Source organism: Geotrypetes seraphini, chromosome 9 (genome assembly GCF_902459505.1).
Source record: "Geotrypetes seraphini chromosome 9, aGeoSer1.1, whole genome shotgun sequence".
NCBI lineage: Eukaryota > Metazoa > Chordata > Amphibia > Gymnophiona > Dermophiidae > Geotrypetes > Geotrypetes seraphini.
In genome coordinates, this window is record NC_047092.1 from 179,913,583 (window position 1) to 179,941,076 (window position 27,494).

General features: G+C 44.2%; 1 protein-coding gene across 2 annotated transcripts in view; it reads left to right on the forward strand.

The window, feature by feature from the left end:
- TMEM44 (transmembrane protein 44) overlaps nt 1-27,494 on the forward strand; it is a 41,407-nt gene that overhangs the window by 3,924 nt on the left and 9,989 nt on the right. For both annotated transcript variants that reach the window (XR_004540566.1, XM_033957637.1), the window contains exons 3-9: nt 4,970-5,063; nt 7,971-8,137; nt 13,767-13,853; nt 15,699-15,869; nt 19,176-19,331; nt 21,072-21,170; nt 24,639-24,803. Coding sequence is in view for 1 of the 2 variants with exons in the window: in XM_033957637.1 (XP_033813528.1) it covers nt 4,970-5,063; nt 7,971-8,137; nt 13,767-13,853; nt 15,699-15,869; nt 19,176-19,331; nt 21,072-21,170; nt 24,639-24,803 (939 nt within the window). In the remaining variant the exon portion in view is untranslated. The remainder of the gene's footprint in view (nt 1-4,969; nt 5,064-7,970; nt 8,138-13,766; nt 13,854-15,698; nt 15,870-19,175; nt 19,332-21,071; nt 21,171-24,638; nt 24,804-27,494) is intronic.

Here is a 27,494-nt window from a genome sequence, read left to right on the forward strand (position 1 = left end):
TGCAGGGAAGAGTGTTGCGGTACCCAGCTGGAGGGAGAAGGAAGATGAGGGAGGGAATTAAAGGAGAAGCCAGGGCTGGGAGCGTAGGAGGAAGGTATGCCAGTCTAAGGGAAAAGGAAGGGGGAGATGTGAGAGCATGGAGGGGGAGCGAAAGATGGAAGAAAAGGAAAGGAGAGAGATGCCAGAGAATCAGGGAAGGGGAGATACCAGACTATGAGGAGAGGTGTGGGAGAGGGAAGGCGAGGAGAGAGATGCCAGACCAATGGGGTGAAAGGAGAGATGGAAGGGGGAGGCATACAGTTTCTGGAAGGGGCATAGAAGGAGAGAAGATGCCATATAGGGGAAGAGAGACGGCAGACAGTGGATGGAAGGAAGAGAGTTACAAGAAGATGAGGAAAGGAGAAACCACAGAAGACAAAGGTAGAAAAAAATTTCTATTTATTTATTGCTTTAGGAGACATGTGTCACTGTTTCTGTGAAGCATTGTATGCAGAGTCCAGCTTCTTGCTGGTTCAATTTAACCTTTGTCTATGTATTTTTATTTTATCCCCCCTTTTACAAAACTGTGAAGCGTTTTTAGCACCAGCCTTGGTGGTAGCAGCTCTGATGCTCAGAATTTTATGAGCATCAGAGCTGTTACCTCCGTAGCTAAAATCCACACTACAGTTTTGTAAAAGAGGGAGGGGTTAGTTTGTGATTACATATTCCTTACTAGGCGAAGGTGTTTTCTGTGTTCTGTGTGTTCGAAAGACATGGTTTTCTGTTAGGATTGACGGTGTAGGATTGATCTGTGCTGGTCTGGCTTGTTTAGTTTTACAATGGGTGTATTGATGTACTGCTCACTGCAATATGTAAGATGCTGCCTTTTCCTAGGTACTCATGTGTGACGTGTGGTTTGTTACTAAAAATCATGTTTTTCTTACAGATGGGGGGGGGGTGCCAAAAAATGATGGGCCCCGGATGTTACATATGCTAGGTACGCCACTGTATGTAAAGATACCAGAAAGCTGGCGTAGCAAAAACTTCTAAGTTTTGAGTATTTAACCCTCCCACAATCTCACGGGCACTCGTTTCAAGTTTATTGAGATTTTGATTTAAACGCAATATCAAATATTTTCAATGCGTATAACAAAAATAAATTTGGGGAAATAAATAAAACCATTTGAACCAGTGTTCCCGCTAAGCTGCGCTGGCGTGCGCTGGCGCACAAAATATTACATCGCAGCGCACACGTTTCTCGTCACAGCGCACGATCGGAAGAGGCGTACGGCAGATGGCAGGGCGGCGAGAGGAGAATCGGGCGAGTTGGCTCATAACTTGCTGGCGCCCGATATTTTTGGCTCACGGTGAAAAAAGTTTGCTCACAACACCCGCCCGCTTAGAGGGAACACTGACTGTAAGGATACTTATCTGATGTAAAATCTGGAAACCCTAACCCTATAAAGTCTATCGTTTCGCCTTGTTTAAAGTTTCAAGTTTAATATAAATTTGATTGATCGCTTATTCAAAATTCTAAGCGATGTATACGTCAGTAAAATTACAGATTTTTAGGGGACGACAAAAACTACATTTTGTAAGACATATTAAAGACTAATCTTACAAACGTATTAAAACAGAAGGAAGGAAAGGGAAGAGAAATACAAGTTGTTTGATAGTAAATAAGACATTTATGGTAAAAAAACAATGGGAAGGGAGAGAACCAGGTACTTTGAAATGAGGCTCCTCGTCAGGCTTTCTAATTATCAAATGCATCCTTAAAAAGAAAGCTTTTTAATTTGCTCTTATGTTATAACATTTTATTGAAGGAATCAAACAAATATACAACAATATGATACAAAAAGACATTCTTTACAATCAAATTCACAATAAAACATTTGTAGAAACATTTTATCATTCCTCCAAAATATATTTTAATATATCTAAACCACTTTTCCCCTATATCCCCCCTCCCCACTCCATACATATATATTAAAATCATTCCAATTTCCCTCCCTACCCCAGAATGAAAGGCGACACAAAACACCAAATAAACAAAAATATTTAAATAAAAATAAATAAATTTTAAAAAAAACCCCACCTTTATTTAAATCTAATATAAAGTATTAAGAATCATACTTCTAGCTTTCGAGGATAATTTTTGTTTATAAGGATCCCAGATTTTTAAAAATAATCGTGTTCTTTTAGGAAATTTACGAACCTCAAAAACCTCAAATAAAATTAAACCATGGAATTGATTCCTCCAATGCCAATAATTTGGAGGATCTTTTTGTAACCAATATTGTAATATGCATTTATGACCAATCATACATGCTTTTTGAAAAAGAATACATCTTTCATGTCCAAAAACCCCACAAGCAGCTGCCCTACCAAACAACACACCTTTTGGAGATTCAACCAATTGACAATTCCATAATGACCCCAAAAATAATAGGATGGCAGACCAGAAAGCTTATAATTTGCTCTTAAATCTCTCCAAGTTGCGTTCTTCCCTTAAATAGAAAGGGAGTGAGTTCCATGTTTGAGGGACTGTGACAGAAAAAAGGAATTGCAGCCGTGTATTAATCATTTTAAGTGAGGGAATTATTAGTAAATGTTGATCGTTTGACCTCAATAATCTAGTTGAGGTGTAGGGAATCGGTAATTTATGAATAAAAGCAGGAGTTTCGTATAGCAAAGATCTGAAAGTAAGTAGACTTAGTTTATACACTATACGGAGAGCTACTGGGAGCCGATGCGCTTTCTTAAGGAGAGGCGTCGCGTGATCGAATTTCTTAGCTTTCATTATAAGTTTAACAGAAGCATTTTGGATAATCTGTAAACGTCTGATTTCATTTTGGGCTATTCCCTTGAATAGAGCATTGCAATAATCAATTTTAGAAATTACCAAGGAATGAATTACTATGTTAAGTGACTTTGGACATAGAAATTTCGAAACTGAACGGATTTGACGAAGTCTGAAAAAAGTTGATTTGACAATACTACTAATGTGATCATGATAGGTTAATTTATAATCAAAGAGAACCCCTCGGATCGTAACGCTACTTATCGACTATAAAGTGGTACCCTTGAGAGTGATTGGAAAAATGAGCTTAGAACCATCTTTCCAGGGAAAGAGCATAACATTTGATTTATTAACATTAAGAGCTAATCTGTTAGCGTCAAGCCACTGGTGAATCTGTTCGAGTTTCTTAAATGTAGATGGTAAGAACAAATAAAGCTGTAAAATTTCACATTGAAATTCCAAGCAGAAGCAAAAAACTCTTACCCTGTATATGGGTCAATATTCGATGTGTAAATGTGCAGGAGAGGCTTCTGCCAATATTCAGTTCACTTGACAAGGTCGTACCACTGAATATTGGGGGTGGGCCATTAGTGTGGGCAGACTAGACGGGCCGTGGCCCTTTTCTGCCATCATGTTCTATGTTTCTATTGATTCTAATCGCCTGTGTCAAAATCTGGGGGCGGAGTCAGGGAGGACCCAGCACTTATGTGGGTATGGGCTATTTTAACAAAAGTTTGCTCTTCATCTTGTCTGATAACAATGTCATCTTCTGCTGCTAAATGCTTTCTGCTGCTCACATTACTTCCAGGTCACAGCTGCTGGGTTTCTGAGCTGTTCCCGTCTCCTGTCCTTCCCAACCCCCCCCTCTACAATCACCTTAATCCCCGTTATTCTATTCCACCATCACATGTGCACTCTCCATACTGATTTGATCTCCGCCTGGTTCAGTCCCTCCCCGATCCCCCCTTACCACAGCTTCCCCATCTGCTCCCCTGTTCTCCCATCCACCTGCAAAACCTTTTCTCTATGACCCCAAACGTGCTCCGTTTATGTAGTATCTCCATTCAGTGAAAACGAAGACACTGGAGATGGTGATGTTCAAGATGCAGGCTTTATTTTTTTTTTAATGTGCAATTTGATAATCCACATAAAATATATCTAGAGGTGTGGATCCAACACGATCCATGTTTCAAAAATGCTGTCTTCCTCAGGGGTCATTAAAAGTCCTGATATGAAAACACGTGGATTAAACTCTGAAAGCGATACTAAGTCGTAACTCTGCTCGGATGAGGATCGCTTTCAGCGTTTAATCCAAGTGTTTTAATCCTACCAAGAGTGTTAACTCTTCCCCCCCTGCAATCCGCTAAGAAGATCGACTGTTGGCTCCGGGCGGCTTTCCCGCAGAGGAGAGAATCCTGCATTCACCGTGGGCCTCATCTGGGGCAGCCTCCTTGGAGCGGCTGGGGCACGGGCAGTGTGTCTGGGAGGGAATGCATGGATGGGAGAACATCTCAGGGGAGGAGACATAGGCATCCTGGGACTGTCGGCCAAGTCTCTTCCCTGAAGAAGCCCTTTCTGGAAACGTCAATCGCTCCTCCTAAACTTACTTGCTCCACTTCATCACTTCATCATGCTTCTATTCCTTTCTCTCCTCTCTTCTACCTTCCAAAGTATTTAGATCAATGCTGTCTTGTTAAAATGTTTATTTTATTTTTATTTTTCCTCTAACTCTACTTTTCACTTCTCTATTACCCTCCAGGTACTTTAGTTAGATTGTGAGCCTTCGGGACAGTAAGGGAATTTTTCAAGTACCTTTCTTATTTCTAATCTTAATGTATATTTTCTGTAAACCGCTTAGAACCTAACGGATGTAGCGGTATATAAGAAATAAATTACATTACATTACATTACATTACTTTTAATGACCCCTGAGGAAGACAGCATTGTCGAAGCACAGACCATGTTGGGTCCACACCTCTCAGTAGTTGAGGTCCCAGATATATTGTGGATTATCAAATAACACATTTTTAAAAAATAAAGCCTGCATCTTGACCATCACCATCTCCACAGTGTCTTCGTTTTCACTGGATTTTGCGTTTCCTGTGGGATTAAGGGTCAATCTTTTGTTTGTAGTACCTACATTTGCATGAACTCCAACACACAGTTCATCTCTGGGCTGTTTTGCAGGTCTTCACCGGAGGCTACATGGCGCTCATTGATGTTCTTCACTTTATACTGACTCTCTTCCCTGCCTGTGGTTTCCGACTTAGATCTAAATCAGGTAGGTGTCTGCAATAGAAATTTCCAGCAGTTGCTGACAGGGAGGGCAATGCAGAAAGAAAATGCAGACTTTTCCAGATTTAATAGCCAGAGTGGTGGGGCATATTCAGTGGCGTAGCAAAGCTAAAAGGCACCCTCCTCTGGACCTTCCCGCTCCTTCTCTGTCCCCAATGCCACACTTGTGCGCTCCTTTCCCCCCTCCCTGTGCCTGTTCAAATCTTCGCCAGCGTGAGCAGATTCTCTGTCTTGCTCATGCCTGCGTTGTCTTTCCCTTTGATGTCACTTCCTCACTTCCTGGCTCTGCAACCAGGAAGTGATTTCAGAGGGGAGCCAGGTGAGTGCGAGCAGTAGGCCAGAAAAGTTGCTCACGCTCGTGACGATTTAAAGAGTTACGAGGGGAGGGGGACACAAACCCTCACCAAAATGGCACCCGTAGCAGTCCGCCTCTGAGTATATATTATTATTTAGAATTGAGCAGGATCTTATCCTTGGATACCTATCATGCTCCCCTTTACAGTAAAACCTTGGATTGCGAGAAACTTGGCGTGCAAGGGTTTTGCAAGACAAGTAAAATGTTTTATTAAATTTTAATTTGATAAACGAGCAAGGTCTTGTAATACGAGTACCTATATGCACGTCACGTCATCACAACTGAGCCGATGGTTCTTCTCTCTCTGACGCTGCGGAATTATAGTGACTGTTCTAAATGAGCGAGGTCTTGCAATACAAGTACGTAAAGTATTTTGTATTAAAGTTTTTGGGTTCTGAGTTTCCATTATTTCTTATGGGGCAATTCGCTTTGATATACAGATTATAAGCATGCTTCCAGAACAAATTATGCTCACAAACCAAGGTTTTACTGTATATTGTCCTATCATGTCATGATCTAAAATGTACTGTCATGCTTTACATTATTCTACCCTGTTATGTTTGATTATGTATGTAAACTTGTAACCCGTTCTGAGCTCTTCTGGGAGGATGGGATATAAATCCAACTAAATAAATAACAAATTCAGGCATGTAGAAATTGCAGCTTAGGAATGCGGTAAGAGCGGATAGCGTAGCTGGTTTAAAAAAAGGTTTGGACATGTTCCTGGAGGAAAAGTCCATAGTCTGTTATTGAGAAAGAAATGGGGGAGCCACTGCTTGCCCTGGATCAGTAGCATGGAATGTTGCAACTCTTTGGAGATTCCACACGGAATGTTGCTACTCTTTGGGGATTCCGCATGGAATGTTGCACTCTTTGGGGTTCCAGAATGTTGCTACTCTTTAGGGATTCCACACGGAATGTTGCTACTCTTTGGGGATTCCGCATGGAATGTTGCACTCTTTGGGGTTCCAGAATGTTGCTACTCTTTGGGGATTCCACACGGAATGTTGCTACTCTTTGGGGATTCCGCATGGAATGTTGCACTCATTGGGGTTCCAGAATGTTGCTACTCTTTGGGGATTCCACACGGAATGTTGCTACTCTTTGGGGATTCCGCATGGAATGTTGCACTCATTGGGGTTCCAGAATGTTGCTACTCTTTGGGGATTCCACACGGAATGTTGCTACTCTTTGGGGATTCCGCATGGAATGTTGCACTCTTTGGGGTTCCAGAATGTTGCTACTCTTTGGGGATTCCACACGGAATGTTGCTACTCTTTGGGGATTCCGCATGGAATGTTGCACTCGTTTGGGTTCTGAAATCTTGCTACTCTTTAGGTTTTTGCCAACCTTATCAGTGATATAACAATGGCTACTGGGCTTGATGAACCATTGGTCTGACCCAGTAAGGCTATTCTTATGTTATGTTCTTATGTAAAGGTGTCTCATATTCAGCATTGAGGAAAAATGTTGGACAAATCAGACTTAAGTTCCATACTCCTTAGTCTGCTCTTGATCCTAGTTCCTGTGAGCCCCGCTAAAACAAGGTACTGTGACTCTGTGCAGGATGAGATCTGCCTCTTTGGATGCCTGTGCGAAAATAATAACATTACAGTTCTTTCATCTGGTTAGCTATATCAGGGAGAACGCAGCCACTCCTGGAGTGCAATGCTGGCTTACGAACGATAAAACATGATGTCAACGACAGCCTTTAAATGGCAGAATGAAGCGCATTATCATTATCCACTAATTCATATAAGCCATAGGAAGATATTATTCACTGTTAGGCTAGAAGAGGTAAGACATGGTTTACGCCAGTTACTGTGGCTATAAGACCGTGTTACTGGCCATCCATGTGCCCTGAGCAAGCTGTACTGGTTGCCCATAGCTAGCTACGGTCCTGGGAATTACTCCTTGAATGGAGGGCCGTTGATTACAGAATTCTCCTTAACTAGTTAAAAGACTGGATAGAAAAATCTTGATGTTCACAGAGACATTGTCGCCTCCCTCATAAAATCCCGGTCAAAATGTAAGGGTCAGCTGTGCTGTCTGGCGGGATCCAGGTTTGATTCCCAGGTCCAGGCTTCCCTTCCTTGGGCAGCTGAGGTTAGGATTCAAAGCCTTGGTGACTGGGTGGGGACAGAGAGGAGGTCTCAGTAATGGCACCTAGGAGAAGCACTTAAGGCCCACAATAGTAAGAAGAATAGGGTTAGCAAGTGGCTCCATAAAAAGGAGGATGGATTGAGACATCCAGGTTTTACTTTCATTGTTTTCAATGAAAGTAAAACCCAGATGTCTCTATCTGTCCTCCTTCCACGGCTTTTAAAGGAAGTAAAACCCGGATGTCTCAATCCGTCCTCCTTTTTCTGGAGCCATATGGTAACCCTAAAGAAGAAGCTCCCCGCCCCCAAGGACCTTTGCTGAATCCCCTGTGTTAAGAGAGTTGAGAAGGGAAAATATTTGTGGATCTTTTCTAATAAAGCCAGAGAACCAAAAGGGCCAGAGGAAGAAGTTGACTCATGTTGATGTTTACAACAGGTGGTGCTCAAGCCAGAAAAAGGAGAATGTACAGGACCAGCCTCTTTGCCATGTCTGTTCCTCTCTCTCTGGGGGCTGCTTATTTCACGGCAGTTGGCGTTTTACCATTAAGGGTCTCTGAGGACCATCGTGGACCACAGAGAAGACTTCTTGGGACGGTGCTTCAGGTAATTTTCACGTGCAAATATCTCTTCCAGGTCTGTATTTTAGCCCCACAGGTCTCCAGTTTCTCAGACTTCGATCAGGGCCTGCTGGCTACAGCTAAGATGCAGCTGAAACGGCCAGCTTCACAGCCTCCGCATCTCATTCGCCATTTCCTGCATTCCAAATCGAAGAAAGCGAGTTTCTGTAACGTAGGCTGGCTGCAGCTATTTCACCCTTCCAGTAGGTGGTTAAACGGCATCTACTTTGCTGTTTTAAATAGAATGCCATTCCCGTGGCATCATCTAATCTAGTCTTTGATTTATATACGGGGTCATCTCCCAACGGAGCTCAACTTGGTTCACAAGTAATTAAAGACCAGCAAAATAACCGAACAAAAGAGAAAATAAGTGTTGTAGAGCAATCAATTTGTTGAATCTGTAGGTAAACTGTTCAAGTACTGAGTAAATAATAAAGTTTTTAGGACTTTACGAAATTCTTGTAACTGATCTATCAATCTGACAGAGTCAGGAAGCCCATTCCACATTTCTACCAGTTTATAAGCGAAAGATTGACTGAGTTTCCTGGCCGATTTCATTCCTTTGAAGGAAGGGAACAGTAGTTTATATCTCTGTGTATTCTTCGAATGGCAGGATCTAAGGCAGGGATCTCAAAGTCCCTCCTTGAGGGCTGCAATCCAGTCGGATTTTCAGGATTTCCCCAATGAATATGCATTGAAAGCAGTGCATACACATAGATCTCATGCATATTCATTGGGGAAATCCTGAAAACCCAACTGGATTGCGGCCCTCAAGGATGGACTTTGAGACCCCTGATCTAAGGGCATTCCAGTATAAAGGGACCAAAGGGCCAAATATTCCATAGAGAAGCTTAAAAATGATGCAGGATTCTAAAACGGATCGGAAGCCAATGAAGCTTTCTCTACAGAGGAGAGACAGGATCGTACTTTCTCGGGCGTTGTAGCAAAAGGCCACACCCAGCCCCTTTGTGTGAAAATTTGTGCATAAGTTTGAAATAGTATTTTCATGTTGATAGTATGACTTTGCTGGAAGAAATTTTTTTTTTTTTTTTAATTTATTTATCATTTTCAAATTACAAATCAAGTATCCACTTGTACAGAAAGATAAAGATAAGCCAATAAAGTATTCGATCTAACATCTCAAACATCAAAAGAAAATCAATACAGCTTAACTTCAGCTCAAGTCCACAATTGGGTTCCAAGGTATACATAGCGAAAAATTAAAGGAGATTTAACACTTAAGTTGCTATATGAAGGAAAAACAGGCCCTTTAGACTGAAACAGGATAACAAATAATCAATATCGCCCTCATAATTCCCCTTAAGCCTGAGACACTGTAGACAAGAATGTTGTCAGCTGGCTTGGATCAAAGAAAACATATTTTTTTCATACGATATTATATCACACATTTACAAGGATGTCGGGGAAAAAAGGTCGCCCCAAAGCAGTAACTCCTGGTTTTAAAAAAAGAAATTCACGTCTCCTTTTTTGCGTATGCTGGAAGAAATTCTTAGCATGTTTTTTGTTTAGAAGTTTGAGTTTTTATTCATTCTATTAGAAAAATGAAGTTAAAAAGATTGCTCCTGTTCTATCTGTTAATAGGATGAAGCAGTGCGTTTGAGTATTTTGCCTAATTTGATCCTACCAATGATAACTTGTAGTCGATGTTGGAAATCTTATCCTCCCTTGCGTCCTCAGACAAGGTTCTTAATAGAATGTTCTGGTGTTCTGTAGCAGTCGACTGAAGTTTGTTTATAACAGAAGGCCTATAAATTATAGGCGAGCTAGACTACCAGGAGCCGCTGAAAAGTTCTCAGCCCAGTCAACAAAATTGGGAAAGTTGTCATTGAGGGCTATACACGTGGAGTAGAGGCCTGCACTGGAACGGGGATCGCGGGAGTCCCACGGGAATCCCCCCCCTAACCCACGGGACTCCCACGGGGACCCCCCTCTAGCCAACGGGACTCCCACGGGGATGGAAGGCTTTGGAAGCAGGGTTCGGCCATATAATATAATGGACACGTCAGCCTTAGTGAAAGAGGGGGTTTATAAGTTAATTACCTGAACAGAAAACAAGAAAAGGGTTCCACCAAAGCGATTCCACAAGGAAAACAGCAGCGCAAACACAAAAGAAACTGTGGAATTGATGATCCTGTCAGAAGTAATTGCTGCTTTTTATGGGGACGGGCGGGGATGGAGGTAATTCCTTGCGGGGACGGGTGGGAACGGAAAGGATCCTGACGGGGACGGAGAGGATCCTGGCGGGGATGGGTGGGATTTCTGTCCCCGCGCAACTCTCTAACGTGGAGGGGCCTTTTTGATAGGACCTCTAAGGGCTCCTTTTACTAAGCCATGTTAGGGCATTAACGCGAGGAATAGCACACGTTAAATTGCTGCACGCACTAGACCTTAACGCCAGCATTGAGCTGGCGTTAGTTCTAGAAACTAAACGCGGGTTTAGCACGCGCTAAAATGCTGCGTGCGCTAAAAACGCTAACGCAGTTTAGTAAAAGGAGCCCTAAGTCTGAGGTTGGACGTTTTGGGCAAGACGTCCACAAAACCAGCAGAAAAAAACGTCCATGTTCAAAACTGCCAGATGTCTATCCTTTATTTTTGAAAATGACCTAGTTTTGTCGGTGTCCGGTCAAAAGCGCGCTGGGACAAAGGCGCGCCCAGACAATTGAGTGCAGCGCGCGCCGCTGCACCACTCTAAATTACTGTTTTTAGCGCTCCGACGAGGGGGGGGGCGTGGGGGTGGAACCACCCCACTTTACTTAATAGACATCGCGCCGCGTTGTGGGGGGTGTGGGGGGTTGTAACCCCCCACATTTTAGTGAAAACTTCACTTTTTCCCTGTTTTTAGGGAAAAAGTTCAGTTTACAGTAAAATGTGGAGGGTTACAACCCCCCAAACCCCCCATAACGCCGACACGATGTCTATTAAGTAAACTGGTGGGGGTTCCCCAACAAAACCCCCCGTTGGAGCCCTTAAAAACTGTAATTTAGAGCGGCGCGCGCTGCGCTCAATTGTCGGCGCGCGCTTTTGTCTTTTGCGCCGTTGTCTATGAACCAGTTTTGTCCTTAGGACGTCTGTCTTTTTTGGCCAGTTTCAAAAATAAAAATGCACAAAAGCAAGTTTTTGTAGACTTAGCCACCAACTATCTTGTCTGATCGCGGCAGAGAAATTCTCATCAGCTGAGACGGTTTTGGGGATTCCCGCTGGTGAGCTGATTAGGATTCCCTCTGCCAGGATCAGCTGAACCGCAGAGCCCTGTGCCCCTCCCCCTGACATGCCCCCACATCCCCAACTCTTCTGGACCCCCCTCTCCCATATCCACGGACCTTCCGTACCGTCCAAAGACAAATCCCAATATGCCCCTTTGATCCCTGGACGCACAGCAGCTTAGAAGTCCTGCTGCACATTCAGAAAGTTGGTTTTGATTATCGGCACTTGGACGTCCAAGTGCCGACTTAGGCTGGTTTTTTGACGTTTTAAACGTTTGATTATGAGCCCCTTAACGTACAGCACTGCATTCGTCTACCAGCTCTATAGAAATAATAAGTATATGACTACTTTGCAATCTTTGAAACTATTTCCAATCGAAACAGTTTATAATTATTCAGATGATATTTTTATTTTGTTGGAAATCAGACATTAATTCCTGCATCTTAAGAGTCTAAGATTGGGCATTTTCAGTGTGCATGAAATGAAATACTACCCAGACAAAATTATTATGGTTTGGGCCACTGAAAGTTGATTTTTTCATCTAGAATACTGGGTTTTATTTTGGATTCTTCACTCTCATTATCTAATCAAATTAATCATTTTATTTATTTAAAAAATTTCTATACCGTTTAAAACGAAACGGTTTACATAATTGACATGCTTTCTCAGTTTAAAGATGCTTGGAAGAGTACGTCATCTTTTTTTCTGCAACATTTTGCAGTTTTGGTTCAGGCCATTATTTTATCTCGGTTGGACTATGGACTTGTTTAAGTAAATGTAATTTGAGGAGGCTACAACTTATCCAGAATACGGCGGCTAAATTGATATACGGTAAACATATATATGATCAAGTCACACCTTTACTGAGATCCCTTCACTGGCTTCCTGTTTATTGGAGGATCCCATTTAAATGTGCAACTGTCATTTTCAAAATCCTAACTGTTATTTTTTCTCCTTTGGTTTCTGTCTCATTTATTTCACAAGAAATCTCGAATTCTAGGAGCTCTCAGAAATATAAACTTGGCTTTCCCACTATTGAAGGAATAAAAACTATGGCCAATTTTTGTCGATCATTTTCTTTTTTTATTTGTAAAAGTTATGGGCCCACAATGGTGGAATACTCTGCCTCAGTATATTCGATCTGAACAAGATATTGTAAAATTTAAAATACTGTTAAAAACCCACTTATTTAAAGATGCCTATGATTCTTAATATTAGTTTATTTTAACTAATTAAAAATTTGATTATTTCATTACATTGTGCTTTGGTTTTATAAATCCCTTCCTTGTGTTTTTTCCTTTTTTTCTAACCAATCCCAAATATTGTAACTTTTAACCCTATTCCTCAAACTCATGTCCGAATTGTTTTAAATTTGAAATTTGAATTTATTTTGTAAGTTTCTTCTATCTAAATTATAATATGTACATCGCCTAGAAATTGTAATAGGCGATTCATCAAAAATTAAATAAACTTGAAACTTGAAACTTCCTTCTATAATTAGAGTTCTCGCTCATCCACCCACTTTTCGTAAAGTACTGAAGACATATTTATTTCAGAAATTTACTAATGATCCTTCTTTTTCAAATAATCAGATAAAATTCTGGCCTAAATTCCTGTTCTAATCTTCTGTATAATTTTATTAATATTTTGTTAACCGAGTCGAGCCCTCCTGTTGGGATGAATTGGGATAAAATATCAAAGATTAGATTAGTAGTAAGGGAGAGAGGGAAAGAGAGAGGCCCACCCACTTTGGGCTCAGGCCTGCCCCAAATTGGCTGTCTGGGTAGAACCAAAGCGGTTTTCGTTTATAGTACAGATACTTTTTCTGTCTCTAATGTGCTCACAATCTAAATATTGTGCCCGGGGCAGTGGATTGTTAAGTGACTTGCCCAGGGTCAGAAGGAGCTGTGGTGGGAAATGAACCTGGTTCTCAGCCCACAACACTAACCATTAGGCTCCTTCTCCACTCCAAATACATAAGAACATTGCCTTACAGGGTCAGACCAATGTTCAATCTAGCCCAGAATCCCGTCTTCATGGAGGCCAATACAAGTCACAAGTACCTGGCAAAAACCCAAAGAGTAGCGGCATTCCATGCCACCGATTCAGGGCAAGCAGTGGCTTCTCCCATGTCTGTCTCAACAGCAGTTTATGGACTTTTCCTCCAGCAACTTGTCCAAACCTTTTTTGAAATTAGCTACATTAACCACTCTCACATCCTCCGGCAACACATTCTAGAGCTTAACTATTCTCTGAGTGAAAAAATATTTTTTTCTATTACTCTGTATCTTCATCGAGGCTCCCCTAGTCTTTGTAAATCTTGATGCAGTAAAAAATTGATCCACTTATACCCTGAATGCTTCAGTCTTACACCTTTCTCCTCTGTTTAGGAGAGTGCTGAGATCTGGGGTTTCTCCCTGGGAATGGTCGCAGTAGTTATCTCATGGACAGCCAGGTGCCCCCTGATCAAGAAAGTGGTAAGTTCACACAGAATTCTGCCACTTTCAGAAAACAGAATAGTATGGATTTACAGTAGTACCTTGGATTACGAGTATAATCCGTTCCAGGCACATGCTCGTAATCCAAAATGCTCGTTTATCAAAGCGAGTTTCCCCATAGGAAATAATGGAAACTCGCTTTGATGCGTTCCCCCCCCGAGAACCGGCTTTGCTCCCCTCGAAGGCCCCCCCTGCGATCCGGCACCCCCCCTGCCTCGAACCGGCACACCCCCCCCGCCACGATCCGACCCCCCCCCCCCCGACACGATTGGGCACCCCCCCCCCGACACGATCCGACATCCCCCCCCCCCCCCCGACACAATTGGGCACACCCCCGCCGCTTCTTACCCTCATCTGGGCACTCTAGAAGATCGGACTCCTCGTCTGCTGGGCCCTGAGCATCTGAGCATGCTCAAGGCCTGCGAGTTCACGTTCACGTTCAGAACGTGAGCTCGCAGGCTTTGAGCATGCTCAGATGCTCAAGGCCCAGCAGACGAGGGCTGATCTTCAAGAGTGCCCAGATGAGGGTAAGAAGCAGCGGGGGGTGCCCAATTGTGTCGGGGGGGGGGGGTCGGATCGTGTAGGGGGGGTGCCCAATCGTGTCGGGGGGGTCGGATCATGGCGGGGGGGGTGCCCAATCGTGGCGGGGGGGGGGTCGGATCGTGGCGGGGGATGCCGGTTCGAGGCAGGGGGGGGTGCCAGATTGCAGGGGGGGATGCCGGATTGCGGGGGGGTGCTCGTAAGTCGAGCCATGCTCGGTTTCCGAGGCACCGATTTTGCAAATGTTTTGCTCGTCTTGCAAAACACTCGCAAACCGGTGCACTCGTAAACCGAGGTACCACTGTACATTAATTTCTTCTAAGTGTTACAAACATCTGGAACCATCTGGTGTGGAGGAGGGGAGGGTTGGTTACTCTCACAGTTTGTTGGGTTCTTTGTATGTGTTGGTATGCTATAGCTGTTCCATCAGTAGGGAGGAGGGGCAGTTCATCGCCATTTGGTGTGGAGGGAGGGCAGTGCTCCTCATGTCCCACCCAAACTACACTTATGCTGTGGCTAACCTAACAGGGTTGGTAGACTGGGGTTTTTTTCTTAAAGTAAACTTTTGCATGAACATTTCACTAGATCAGGAAAGCGACAGATTCCCCCGTTCATCTATATCTGGAGCATGCAGGGAACCAGAAAACCTGGGCTTAGCAGGATAAGATTGGGTCTCTCTTCGGCATCCGTGAAGACTCGCTGTGTGATATTCTTCCTCTAGCTTGTGCCCTCACGGATTTTGACTGTCATTTATGGCTTGTTACTTACCTATTTGGGACTCCTGATGCAGGCGAAACACGGCCCGTGTCGAGTCCACAATTTCCCAGATGTTCTTATGAATGACAAGACTGTTTTATGCATAGTTTTAATGATTGGTTGCTATTAAAAGTGGGTTTTGACGACCAGGCTCGCTCTGCGCTTTTTCATTGGATTTTGTGGCTGCCAAAGGACAGTGGGTAACACATAAGAATGCTTGGTTTCTTTTGAGGTGTGTGAGGCATAACCTCTTTTAACTGACCTAAATGCTGGGTCTTACGTTAGCTGAAAGGTGGGAGTGGGGTGAGGCAAAGTTCTGAGCTCGTTGGGGAGAACAGGAATGAATTTAACAAATAAATAAGATATAATATTTAAGAATTTTGAGCCTCTCCTTAATCAGTTTTGGGGCAGAGGCGAAGACAAGAGTGTGCTGATATGACGACATATAAAATGTACGATAACGCTGTCTTGGTATTGGTAACATAAAGAAAATGTAATAGCTCAGCTTCTCTCTCCTTGATTGATCAGTGGCGGGGAAAGGCATTTCCAGTGATGCAGTTGTGGGCATACTTCTTCTCTGTCCTGGCCAGCGTCCTCTACGCTGCTGCTGTGATGGCCCATGACCACCAGACTGAGTACTTTGTCAGGGCTGCACCATGGTTCCTCTTCGCTCTGGGCTCTGCGGCCCTTGATGTCGCTGTATCCTTTCCTTATCTGGACAAGAAATATGGGCATGCTTGAGTTTTTTGTAGGACAACCCTCTGTCTTGCAACAGGAAGTTCCTCCCTTGACAGCAATGCTGAAAGCCAGGGTTGGGTTGCCATATGGCTCCAGACACCTATAAATTTTATTTTTAGAAACAGAAAGCAAACAGCATATATGTAGAAATGGATGAGAGGATTTTGTTATGAGAAAGAATAATGTTCAATATACAGGACTTATAAGCGCGATAATGGTCCTGGAACATTCTTGCCATGGTCTCCATGCAGGAAATACAAGACTGAGCACTTATTAATATTAAAATATTTATTGGGAGGAATAAAATATATATAAAAAAATATACTAATTAACAAATAGAAAGCTGGTAATTTGATTTTTGATATATGAATACACCAGTAATTTATATATTAAACTCCTATTAATAAAAAGGTCCAGAAAAAGGAGGTCATCTGGGTTTTACTTGCACTGAAAGCAATGGAAGTAAGGAGCAGGGGGGGAGGCAGAGAGGAGGATGGGTGCCCCCACCCCTTACTATGCTACTGACAATAAGAGCTTTCTGGACTGGGAGAGCAGGGGCGTTCACTCAAGCTACGTTAAAGATTTCCTTTTTGGAAATTGCCACAGGCATATACAGTGTTCCCCTGCAAATTTGCGGTTTGTGGACTCACTAATTCGCGGTATTCTCCGACCGCCTCTTCCTGTACTAATGTCTGGCTACACCAATCAGGAGCTGCGTGTCGAAGCAGCTCCTGATTGGTGTAGCCCAACTTTACTACAGGAAGAGGCGGTTGGAGCAGACCGCGAGTGATTTTCTTCACTCCGCGGCGCTCCAGCTGTCCTCTCCTGCCTTTGAAATTCACGGGGGTTCCTGGAACACAACCCTCGCAAATACTGAGGGAGTACTGTATATACTCTTCAAAAAAGTAAGATTGAGGAACCGGGCTAGGTGGGATTCCCACAGGAAATTAGCTTGAAAGACGTTTGGCAGGGAGGGGCTGTTGAAATCCGTTACAATTCAGAATCAAACTTTTTCACAAGAAGTTGTTGAGAAATTAGAAAATGTGGACGCACTGAAATCTGGAGTTGTGGTATTGAGGTGGGGAAGGGAGCGATATATTTTCTGAAATCTTCGTGTAAATGCTTGCTGAATTTTCAAAAGAAGAATTTTGTTTCTTGGAACCCATTTCAACTACACTTCCCCCTCCCCATTCGCGGTTTCCCTACTCACGATTTCACATAATCACAATTTTTTTTTTTAGGGGGGGAGGAGGGAACCCCCCCCCCCATATTTTTGTCTTCCCCCCGGCATCCTGGCCTTACCTGGTGGTCTAGCTGGTTTTCGGGGCAGGAGCGATCTTCCTACGCTCCTGCCCCGTGCAGATAGCCATTAGGAAATGGCTGTGGGGAGTTCCCGTAGTCTCTCGAGAGACTACGAGAACTCCCCACAGCCATTTCCTAGGAAGATCGCTCCTGCCCCGAAAACCAGCTAGACCACCAGGTAAGGCCGGGATGCCAGGGGAAGGCGGAAGGGAGGCGGGGGTGGGTCAGAGCTGGATATTCGCGGTTTTTTGCCATTCGCGGTCCAGCTCTGCCCCTATCCCCCACGAATAACGAGGGAGAAGTGTAGAACAGTTTCTTAATCTGCATGAAAAGGGAAAAAGTGATTTGATTTGAGAAATGTTTAAGTAGTTTCTGCCTTAAATGATGGATTTGTTATCCTTATTTTCCTAATTTACCCCCCTTTTAAGAAGTCAAGTTAGCGTTCTTTTTTATTGCCGGCTACGGTGGTAAAAGCTCCAATGCTCATGGAATTCCTATAAGCCTCAGAACTTTTACCAACACGTCTGGCACTTAAAAAATGCTAACACGGCTTCGTAAAGGGGGGGGAGGGGGGTGTTAGTTTATCTTATTTTGTAACTTGAGTATCACCCTCCTGTGATGTGGTTAATTTGGTTTTTCTTGAATGCATTTAATTTCCTGGAATTTTCCATGTCCTATATTTTTTTGCTGGATATTGCATTATAAAAATGTGCATAAGTTAAAAATAAGAGAAACAGGGTTTGGTATATTTCCCACCTGAAGGGTAGTCATCAAATAAGTGTGTAAAACGGTGACCCGTCGAAAGTTTGCAGGACATTGGCACGCCGACAAACCCTCCCCGACATTTGCACGCAGGAGAAATGCGCACCACTGTATTTTCTTCTGTTCGGCCTTCCCGTGTGCACTCTGAGGGGGGATTTGGGGAGGAACCCTTCCAATACACTCCCGCTTTCGTTGAGGAGGGTGTGGGGGGGAAAACCCCCCCCCCACTACTCTTTAAACTCCTGGTCTCCTCGCACGAACTATAAACTTCAAATTTTCCGCTGTCAGGGGGAGTGGGGGGGATGCCGACGCACACCATTGCCTCAAACACCCCCCACTCCACTTACAATTTGGCCCCAAACCGAAGGAAACACGGCAGCGTACATGTCGGGGTGGCATTGTTGAAGCGCCACTGTCCTCCACGCTTTCGACGGCGTCCCAGTAAAACAGACTGACTCGTTTAAAGAATCTCACATTGAGTTGGGTGTCAGTCATCCACAACTGAACAGCCTCGAAACGTTTACCCGCTCTCGAGTGAGCTCATCTTTGTTTGAGCCGGAAGTGCTGCTCGGGAGTCTTCAGTGTACCATTTGCAAGAATTGCCTTCATTGTTGAAGTGTAGCATGATACGGCTAATTTTGCCGGATCTAACAATTGTAAAAATATTGCCTGAACTAAGGTGTGTTTCCTGACCTGGCCTCTGAGAACCTCGGTTCATAGACAACAGCGCGAAAGACAAAGGCGCGCCCAGACAATTGAGCGCAGCGCGGAGGCGCGCGCCGCTCAAAAGTACTGTTTTTAGGGGCTCCGACAGGGGGTTTTGTTGGGGAACCCCCCCACTCTAATTAATAGACATCGCGCCGGCGTTATGGGGGGTTTGGGGGGTTGTAACCCTCCACATTTTACTGTAAACTTAACTTTTTACCTAAAAACAGGGAAAAAGTGAAGTTTTCAGTAAAATGTGGGGGGGGTTACAACCCCCCCACAACGCCCCCACAACGCGGCATGATGTCTATTAAGTAAAGTGGGGGGCTCCCCCGCCACGCCCCCCCCCCCGTCGGAGCCCTAAAAACAGTAATTTTGAGCGGCGTGCGCCTCCGCGCTGCGCTCAATTGTCTGGGCGCGCCTTTGTCCCGGCGCGCTTTTGACCTGACACCGAGAAGCTCTAGCTAGGGGTCATTACCTTTAACTCACACTCTTCAGATTATCTTCCTGTCCTGTTTGATGAAAAACATGCTGATGCAGCAGCTGGGGCTTCTGGTGAATGCGTCTGATGTCCCCGATGCACAGATTCTCCTGGCACAGGAAGAGGAAGAAGAAGATGATGGCGACAAGTGCAAAGACACAGAAAAGGAAAAGGTATGGTTCCTCTGGCTGGGGAAAGACGAGCTTCATGCCATGTTGGGACAGATTTGCTGCCTCAGTGACAGTGCTAGGATTCCTAGATCAGGTCTTCTGCACCCAGAGTTGGTTGGTGGGGGGGGAGGGGGAAGCTGCAGTGGCAGTGTTTGCAGCCCATGGGACTAAATTTTAATGCTAAGAAATACAAGGTCATGCATTTGGGCTGCAAAAACCCGAGGGAACGGTACAGTTTAGGGGATGAAGAACTTATGTGAACGGGAGCGCAGGACTTGGTGTGATTTGTATGTGATGATCTTAAGGTGGCCAAACAGGTTGAAAAGGTGACGGCAAAAGCTAGAAGGATGCTAGAGTGCATAGGGAGAAGTCTGACCAGTAGGAAAAAGGAGGTATTGATGCCTCTGTATAAGACTCTGGTGAGACCTCATTTAGAATATTCTGTACAATTCTGGAGGCCGCACCTTCAAAAAGATATAAAAAGGATGGAGTTGGTCCAGAGGAAGGCTACTAAAATGGTGTGTGGTCTTCTTCATAAGGTGTATGGGGAAAGTCTTAAAGATACTGTGTACTTTGGAGAAAAGGCGGGAGAGGGAAGATATGATAGAGACGTTTAAATTTACATGGCGTAAATGCGCATGAGTCGAGTCTCATTTGAAAGGAAGCTCTGGAATGAGAGGGCACAGGATGAAGTTAAGAGGTGATAGGCTCAGGAGTAATCTAAGGAAATACTTTTTTACAGAAAGGGTGGTAGATGCGTGGAACAGTCTCCCAGAAGAGGTGGTGGAGACAGATACTGTGTCTGAATTCAAGAGAGCCTGGGATAGGCACGTGGGATCTCTTGGAGAGAGGAAGAGATAATGGTTACTGCGGATGGGCAGACTGGATGGGCCATTTAGCCTTTATCTGCCATTATGTTTCTGTGTATGGCTGCAGTTCCTACGCTAGGAAAAATAAGTGAATGTGAGGTGGGGAATCCATATAGGCTTGAGAATGAAGGGTTACGGTACCAGAATCCCAGTACTGGTTCTGGCAAAGCTGAAAGGAAAAGAGACACCTGTCCTCTAAGCTGAGCCCCTTCTTGCTGTCCGTCGTGGCTGCCTCTACAGGGTCAGCAGACAGTATCCCTAGAAGACTTGTTTTATTTCCCAAGTAACTATAAAGCGAGATCACCCTGGTGATTCAGTTTTTCATGCCTTAAAACTGTCCAGGTTTCATTGGGAGTCTTTTTGAAGGAACCACGAAAGGACTTCCGCATGGTGGTTATTCGATGGGGGATGGTATTGATTATATTGGTTTGCTTCATGTAGGGTGGTGGGATTGAGATATATTTATGTTTGGGGGTTTTCCCCTTATTTTTCTTTTGTTTATTTGTATTATTTTTATGCTTTGCTGAACGATTGTAACATTACGAATTGGTATACAAATGGTGTTTGTATTGATTCACATGGTTATAAAACTTTAATAAAAATTGATTAAAACAAAAAAAAAAAAAACTGTCCAGGTGTTTGTATGTGGGAGGTTCCCTTTTGTAATTACAATTCTGTGGCATTAGAAGAAAGTACTGTCCTAAAACTCTTCTGTAGCACATCCTTCCTCAGGAGAACTTAACAAATGAACCTAAAACTTTACTGTAAAAAAAGAAGCTGGGGCATCTTTTCTACTTTTCAAAATGGTGATTATGACATTTCCTGTTGGCGAGTTCCTTCAACGCATCCCCTCTCTCTCTTTCTCTTCCTTTAGAGCTGGACACCCCTTAACATGGTCTCGCACCCTCGCAGCCTTCACAAAACTGCAGACATCGGTCACTACATGGAGCTGAGCATTGAGCAAGTGCAGGAGGTAATTCAGCAGTTGTGGGGGCTTGGAGAGGGCGATGGGATATATGTGGTCCAGAAAATGACACATCATATACAGTACATAAAAACATAAGAAGCGCCATGTCCGGATCAGACCTTCGGTCCATCAAGTCCGGCGATCCGCACACAAGGAGGCCCAGCCAGGTGTACACCTGACGTAATTTTAGTCACCCATATCCCTCTATGCCTCTCGCAAGGAGATGTGCGTCTAGTTTGCTTTTGAATCCTAGGACGGTGGATTCCTCAATAACCTCCTCCGGGAGAGCATTCCAGATGTCCACCACTCGTTGTGTGTAGCAGAACTTCCTGATATTTGTCCTGGACTTGTCCCCCCTTAGCTTCAGTCCATGTCCTCTTGTCCGCATCACATTGGACATTGTAAATAATTTTTTTTCCTGCTCTATTTTTGTCGATTCCTTTCAGTATTTTGAAAGTCTCGATCATATCCCCTCGCAGTCTCCTTCTCAAGGGAGAACAATCCCAGTCTCTTAAGTCGTTCCTCGTATTCCAAGTTCTTCATACCCTTTATTAGCTTCGTTGCTTGTCTCTGCACCCTCTCCAGCATTTTTATATCCTTCTTTAGGTATGGAGACCAGTGCTGGACGCAATATTCCAAGTGTGGCCTGACCATCGCTGTATAAAGCAGCATTATTACTTTCTCCGATCTACTCGTGATTCCCTTCTTTATCATGCCTAGCATTCTATTTGCGTTCTTCACTGCCGCCATGCATTGCGCCAATGACTTCAGGGTCCTATCAATTAATACACCCAAGTCCTTTTCCTGTTTGGTTTTTCCCAGAGTTGCACCTGACATACTATACTTGTGTTCCTTATTCTTTCTGCCTAAGTGCATCACATTGCAGTTTTCCACATTAAACTTCAACTGCCATTTATTTGCCCATTTCTCCAATCGTCTCAAGTCGCTCTGGAGTTCCTCACTGTCCTGTGATTTGATTGCCCGGCATAGCTTGGTGTCATCTGCAAACTTGAGGATCTCACTGGATGTTCCATCCTCTAGGTCGTTGATGAAAATATTAAATAAGATGGGCCCAAGTATTGAGCCCTGGGGCACACCACTAGTCACATTCTCCCAGTCTGAGAACTTCCCATTTATGCCCACTTTCTGCCTTCTGTTCTCCAGCCATTTGCATATCCATCTTAGTATATCTCCTTCTATTCCATGGCCTTGCAGTTTCTTGAGAAGTAAAACTTTGGTTTACGAGCATAAGAACATATTGCAAGACCTCGCTCGTTTAAAACAGTCACTACACTCCCGTAGTGTCAGAGAGAGGAGAACCATCGGCTCAGTTTTGATGTGTGTATACGGTGACGGGACAAAAGCGTGCCGGACAAAGCCACGCCAACATTTCAGCCCAGACAATTGCGTGCAAGACTCCAGCGTGCCACTGTAAAAGTTAATTTTAAAGAGCTCCGATGAGGGGGGGGACCCCCCAGTTTACTTAATGCTGTTTGCGCTACCGTTGGCTGCCATTTGGGGGTGGGTGGGGTGCAACCCCCCACATTATACAGAAAACTTAACTTTTTCCTAAAAGGTCAGGAAAAAGTTAAGTTTCCTCTATAAGGGGGGGGTTCCAACCCCCCTCCCCACGTCAGCGCAAACACTATTAAGTAAATTGGAGGGTTCCACCCTCCGGCACAGTGGAGTCTTGCGCCCAATTGTCTGGCCTCAAATGTCGGCACGGCTTTGTCCCGCGCGCAAATGACTGTGAACCGTATATACTGTATGTACTTGTTTTTCAAGACCTTGCTTGTATATCAAGTTAAAATTTAATTAAATGTTTTGCTTGTCTTGCAAAACACTTGCAAACCAAGTTATTTGCAATCCAAGGATTTACTTCATTTAGTGTCAGCGAGAGATTAGAGAAACTGGGCCTCTTTTCACTTGAAAAGAGGAGACTGCGAGGGGACATGATTGAAACATTCAAAATACTGAAGGGAATAGACTTAGTAGAGAAAGACAGACTGTTCATCCTCTCCAAGGTCGCTGTACATGAAGAAGGACATGGTACTACTCAAGAGGGTCCAGAGAAGAGCAACCAAGATGGTTAAGGGGTTGGAGGAGCTGCCGTACAATGAAAGATTGGAGAAACTGGGCCTCTTCTCTCTCGAACAGAGAAGATTGAGAGGGACATGATCAAAACATTCAAGGTACTTAAGGGGATAGACTTAGTAGATAAAGACAGGTTGTTCACCCTCTCCAAGGTAGGGAGAACAAGAGGACACTCTCTAAAGTTGAAAGGGCATAGATTCCGTACAAACGTAAGGAAGTTCTTCTTCACCCAGAGAGTAGTAGAGAACTGGAACGCTCTTTCGGAGGCTGTTATAGGGGAAAACACCCTCCAGGATTTCAAGACAAAGTTGGACAAGTTCATGCTAAACTGGTGAGACTGGACTCATTTGGAGCACTGGTCTTGACCTTGGGGCCGCCATGTGAGCGGATTGCTGGGCAGGATGGACCATTGGTCTGACCCAGCAGCGGCAATTCTTAAGTTCTTATGTTTGGAGTCAAATGAGATCATGTTATAAACCAAATATATTCTCTATTTCCCTACTTCACATAGAGAAGGTTATAAATGTCCCAACTGGTTAATCTTACTATAGACGTCAGCTCTGTGGGTGTTGAGCAGCCTCCGTGTTAATATATTTATTTAGTCGATTTTCTAGCCCCCCAGAACGGGTTACAATTTTGCATACACAGTGGAAGGATAGCAACAAAGTTACAAATTCATACATAGCAGATATATAGAACAACCGATTGAAAGGATGGGTGGCAGCAGTGAGATACAGTTCCCCCTCCGAATCCGCAATTTCAGTACCCGCGGATTCGGTTATTCGCAATTTTTTTTTTTTAAACAAAACTCTGCATCGGATTTTCCACAGACCTTACCTGGTGGTCTAGCGGTAACGCGGGGCAGGATCGATCGTCCTATACTCCTGCCCTGTGCAGAGCCGTCATCAAAATGGCTGCCGTGAGTTCTCGTAGTCTCAAGACCGACATACCGCCGCTCCGAGGCCTCCAAAAACATCAGTGATGTGGCAGAAGGAAAGCCCCGGTGGGGGCTACCGCCACTACGCTACCACCACTGCTGTTTTTGGAGGCCTCAGAGCGGAGGTATGTCAGGTCTCACGAGTCCAATTTTGTCATCGAATCAGGCAGCACTAGTGTGAGTGATGGGGACATTTGGGAGGGGCTTCATGGGGTCAATCTTAACTAGGGCTTATTTTTGAGGTAGGGCTTATATTAGGAGCACCTTTAAAAATCATGCTAGGGCTTATTTTCAGTATTTATTATTAGAAACTATTTCAAAAATATTAGTTCAGTGCCCAGCCTTAAGGACCGATCAGTATGTAACAGTATTATTTGAATGGAGGAAGAAGTGTTGAGCTTGTGTTCGGTCCTTCCCTGCTGAGATGTTGCTAACGTGTTTAGGCAGGAGTGTGCAAAGTACGACTGCCCGGAGATGGGCAGACTGAAGCTGGAGGGATGTTACAAAGGGAGCCTCCCACGCTTCCGGACTCTTCCATCCAGCTCATAGACGCCAGCTTCTCCTCAACCAGCTCCTCTGAAGCCTCTTCCATAGACTCTGAACTTGAGGTACGTGTTGCTTGTTTTCTCTTATTTCACCTTGGCAGGAATTGTTTCAGTGACGTTATGGGTCAAATGTACTAATGGGTTTCTATCTTTGTGTATCTGGGGGTAAAAAGAGCTTAGCTCAGCACGAGTCTGCAAATTGGCACTCTTTTCAGCTAAAGTGGCAAAATAACGTTAGGTTTACGAAGTTGGTTTGTCCGAGAACTTTTCTGCATCCCCTCATAGCCATACTGGAACAGACCGATGGTCCATCTAGCCCAGTATCCTGATTTCAACGGTGACAGGTCAAAAGCGCGCAAGACAATCGCGCGCGGACAAAATCGCGCAGACAAATCAGCGCTAAGACAATGGCGCTCACAGACAATTGCGCTAAAGACAATTGCGCGCCACGATATCTCCGCGCAAGACAATTGAGCGCAGCGACAACTCGGCGCAAGACAATTTAGCGCAAGATAACTCAGCGCAATGACAATTCAGCGCGCCACTAGAGGCCGCTTGCCGATTGAAGGACACGCGCACGTACAGCACGTTAACACGTCATGTTACACGTGATCACGTCAACGCGTGTTCAGTATGATTCCCTTGACTCTTTGCGTTTTCAATATAAGTCAAGTGAATGCATTTTCGTTACTGACCAACCAGGTCACAAGTACCTGGCAGAATCTCAAAGAACAGAAAGATTCCAGAATCCCAAAGAGTAGCAAAATTCCATGCTACTGATCCCAAGGAGAGCAGTTTATGAACTTCTCTTCCAGTAACTTGTCCAAACCTTTTTTTTTTAAACCCAGATGTGCTAACTGCCTTTACCACATCCTCAGCTATTCATTGAATTAAAAAAATATTTTCTTCTATTTGTTTTAAAAAATATTATCATGCAACTTCCTGGAGTGTCACCTCTTTGTACTTTTTGAAAGAATAAACAATCGAGTGTTGCAGGAGATAACTGAAGCCCCCTTTTACTAAGCCACGGTCGAAGTTTCTACCCTAGTCCGGAGCACTAAATGCTCTGATGCTCATAGGAATTCTAGGAGCGTTGGAACATTTAGCGCTCCAGGTCATGAAGGGGGGAGGGGAGGTTAATTGCAGTTCACGTCTTCCTGTGGTTTTCAGTGGCTAGTCCGTTTGAACTTAACAAAGCCCCCTGCGGGGCCCTAGGAAAATGCATGCAGGAGAAAATGAATTCCCCAATGACGGTCTTCCATGACATTGTCTTGTATTTTCTCTTTTTTATTGTTGGGGTTTACCAGGGGCGTAAGGGGGGGCCACCCCGGGCGCCATCTTGATGGGGGCACCCATCCTCTTCTCCTCTCCTTCCCCACCCCCACACAACCGCACATCCTTTCCCTTCCCCCATTCCTCTTTAACATTCCCGGCATGAGCAGCAATCCCAAGCGTGAAGAGGGCGGGGGAATAATAATAATCAGTTTATATACCACATGGCCGTAAAGTTCTATGTGTTTTACAATAGTTTAAAAAACAAAACAATAAAAGAAGTTGAATAGAACTAAAAAAGTTAAAAGCCAATAATTAGAGACACTAAAATGATCAAAATAGTGCCACTTACCCTCACTATGCCACTGGCCAAAGGCAGTATACAATGCCCTTCCCATCTCTGGCTCCTTCTTTCTACTTCCCCCTCCTCCTCCGCACTTCAGTACTGATGCTCCATACCAGTGGTCTCAAACTCGCGGACTGGGAGCCACATGCGGCCCACCAGGTCCTATTTTGAGGCCCTGGGTATGTTTATCATAATCCCAAAAGTAAAATAAATCAGTTTCTTGATCATATGTCTCTTTAGCTATAAATGACAATATTATTATTAAGACTTAGCCAAAAGGAAAGATTTATAAACTATAAAGAGTTTTACCTCCTGCAAAACTGTCATTTCTTTAATAAGACATTTAACTATTTTTCTGAGGCCCTCCAAGTACCTACAAAGGGTTGGAGTTGGAGGCCACTGCTTTAGATCTAATTCCCAGGTCTGGGCTGTTATTGCCTTACTTTCTTATCAGTGCCTGACAGAAACGTAAGGCTTGACAGCTTAGACCCTCCATATAAATACAAACCCCAAATCGAAGCTCGGCAGAAGAGATGCCCACTCTAACCCCTTCGGTCCATGTGCCCATTGGTTAGGGTAGAGGTTAGAGAATGACACGGGGACAAATTTATCCCCGTCCTGTCCCCATGAGTTTTCTCGCTGTCCCATTCCTGTAAGCTCTGCCTTAACCTCACAAACCTCGAACACTTATGATTTTAAAGTGTTTGAGGCTTGTGCGGATGAGGACGGAGCTTAGGCATTGGTGGAATGAGGCATTATGACATCACAATCTGAGCTCTAGAATGTTGCTACGTAGGATTTTAAAGTGTTTGAGGCTTGTGCAGATGAGGACGGAGCTTAGGCATTGGTGGACTGAGGCATTATGACATCACAGTCTGAGCTCTAGAATGTTGCTACTTAGGATTGTGAAGTGTTTGAGGCTTGTGCAGATGAGGATAGAGCTTAGGCATTGGTGGAATGAGGCATTATGACATCACAATCTGAGCTCTAGAATGTTACTACTTAGGATTTTTAAGGGTTTGAGGCTTGGGCAGATGAGGACGGAGCTTAGGCATTGGTGGAATGAGGCATTATGACATCAAAATATGAGCTCTAGAATGTTACTACTTAGGATTTTTAAGGGTTTGAGGCTTGGG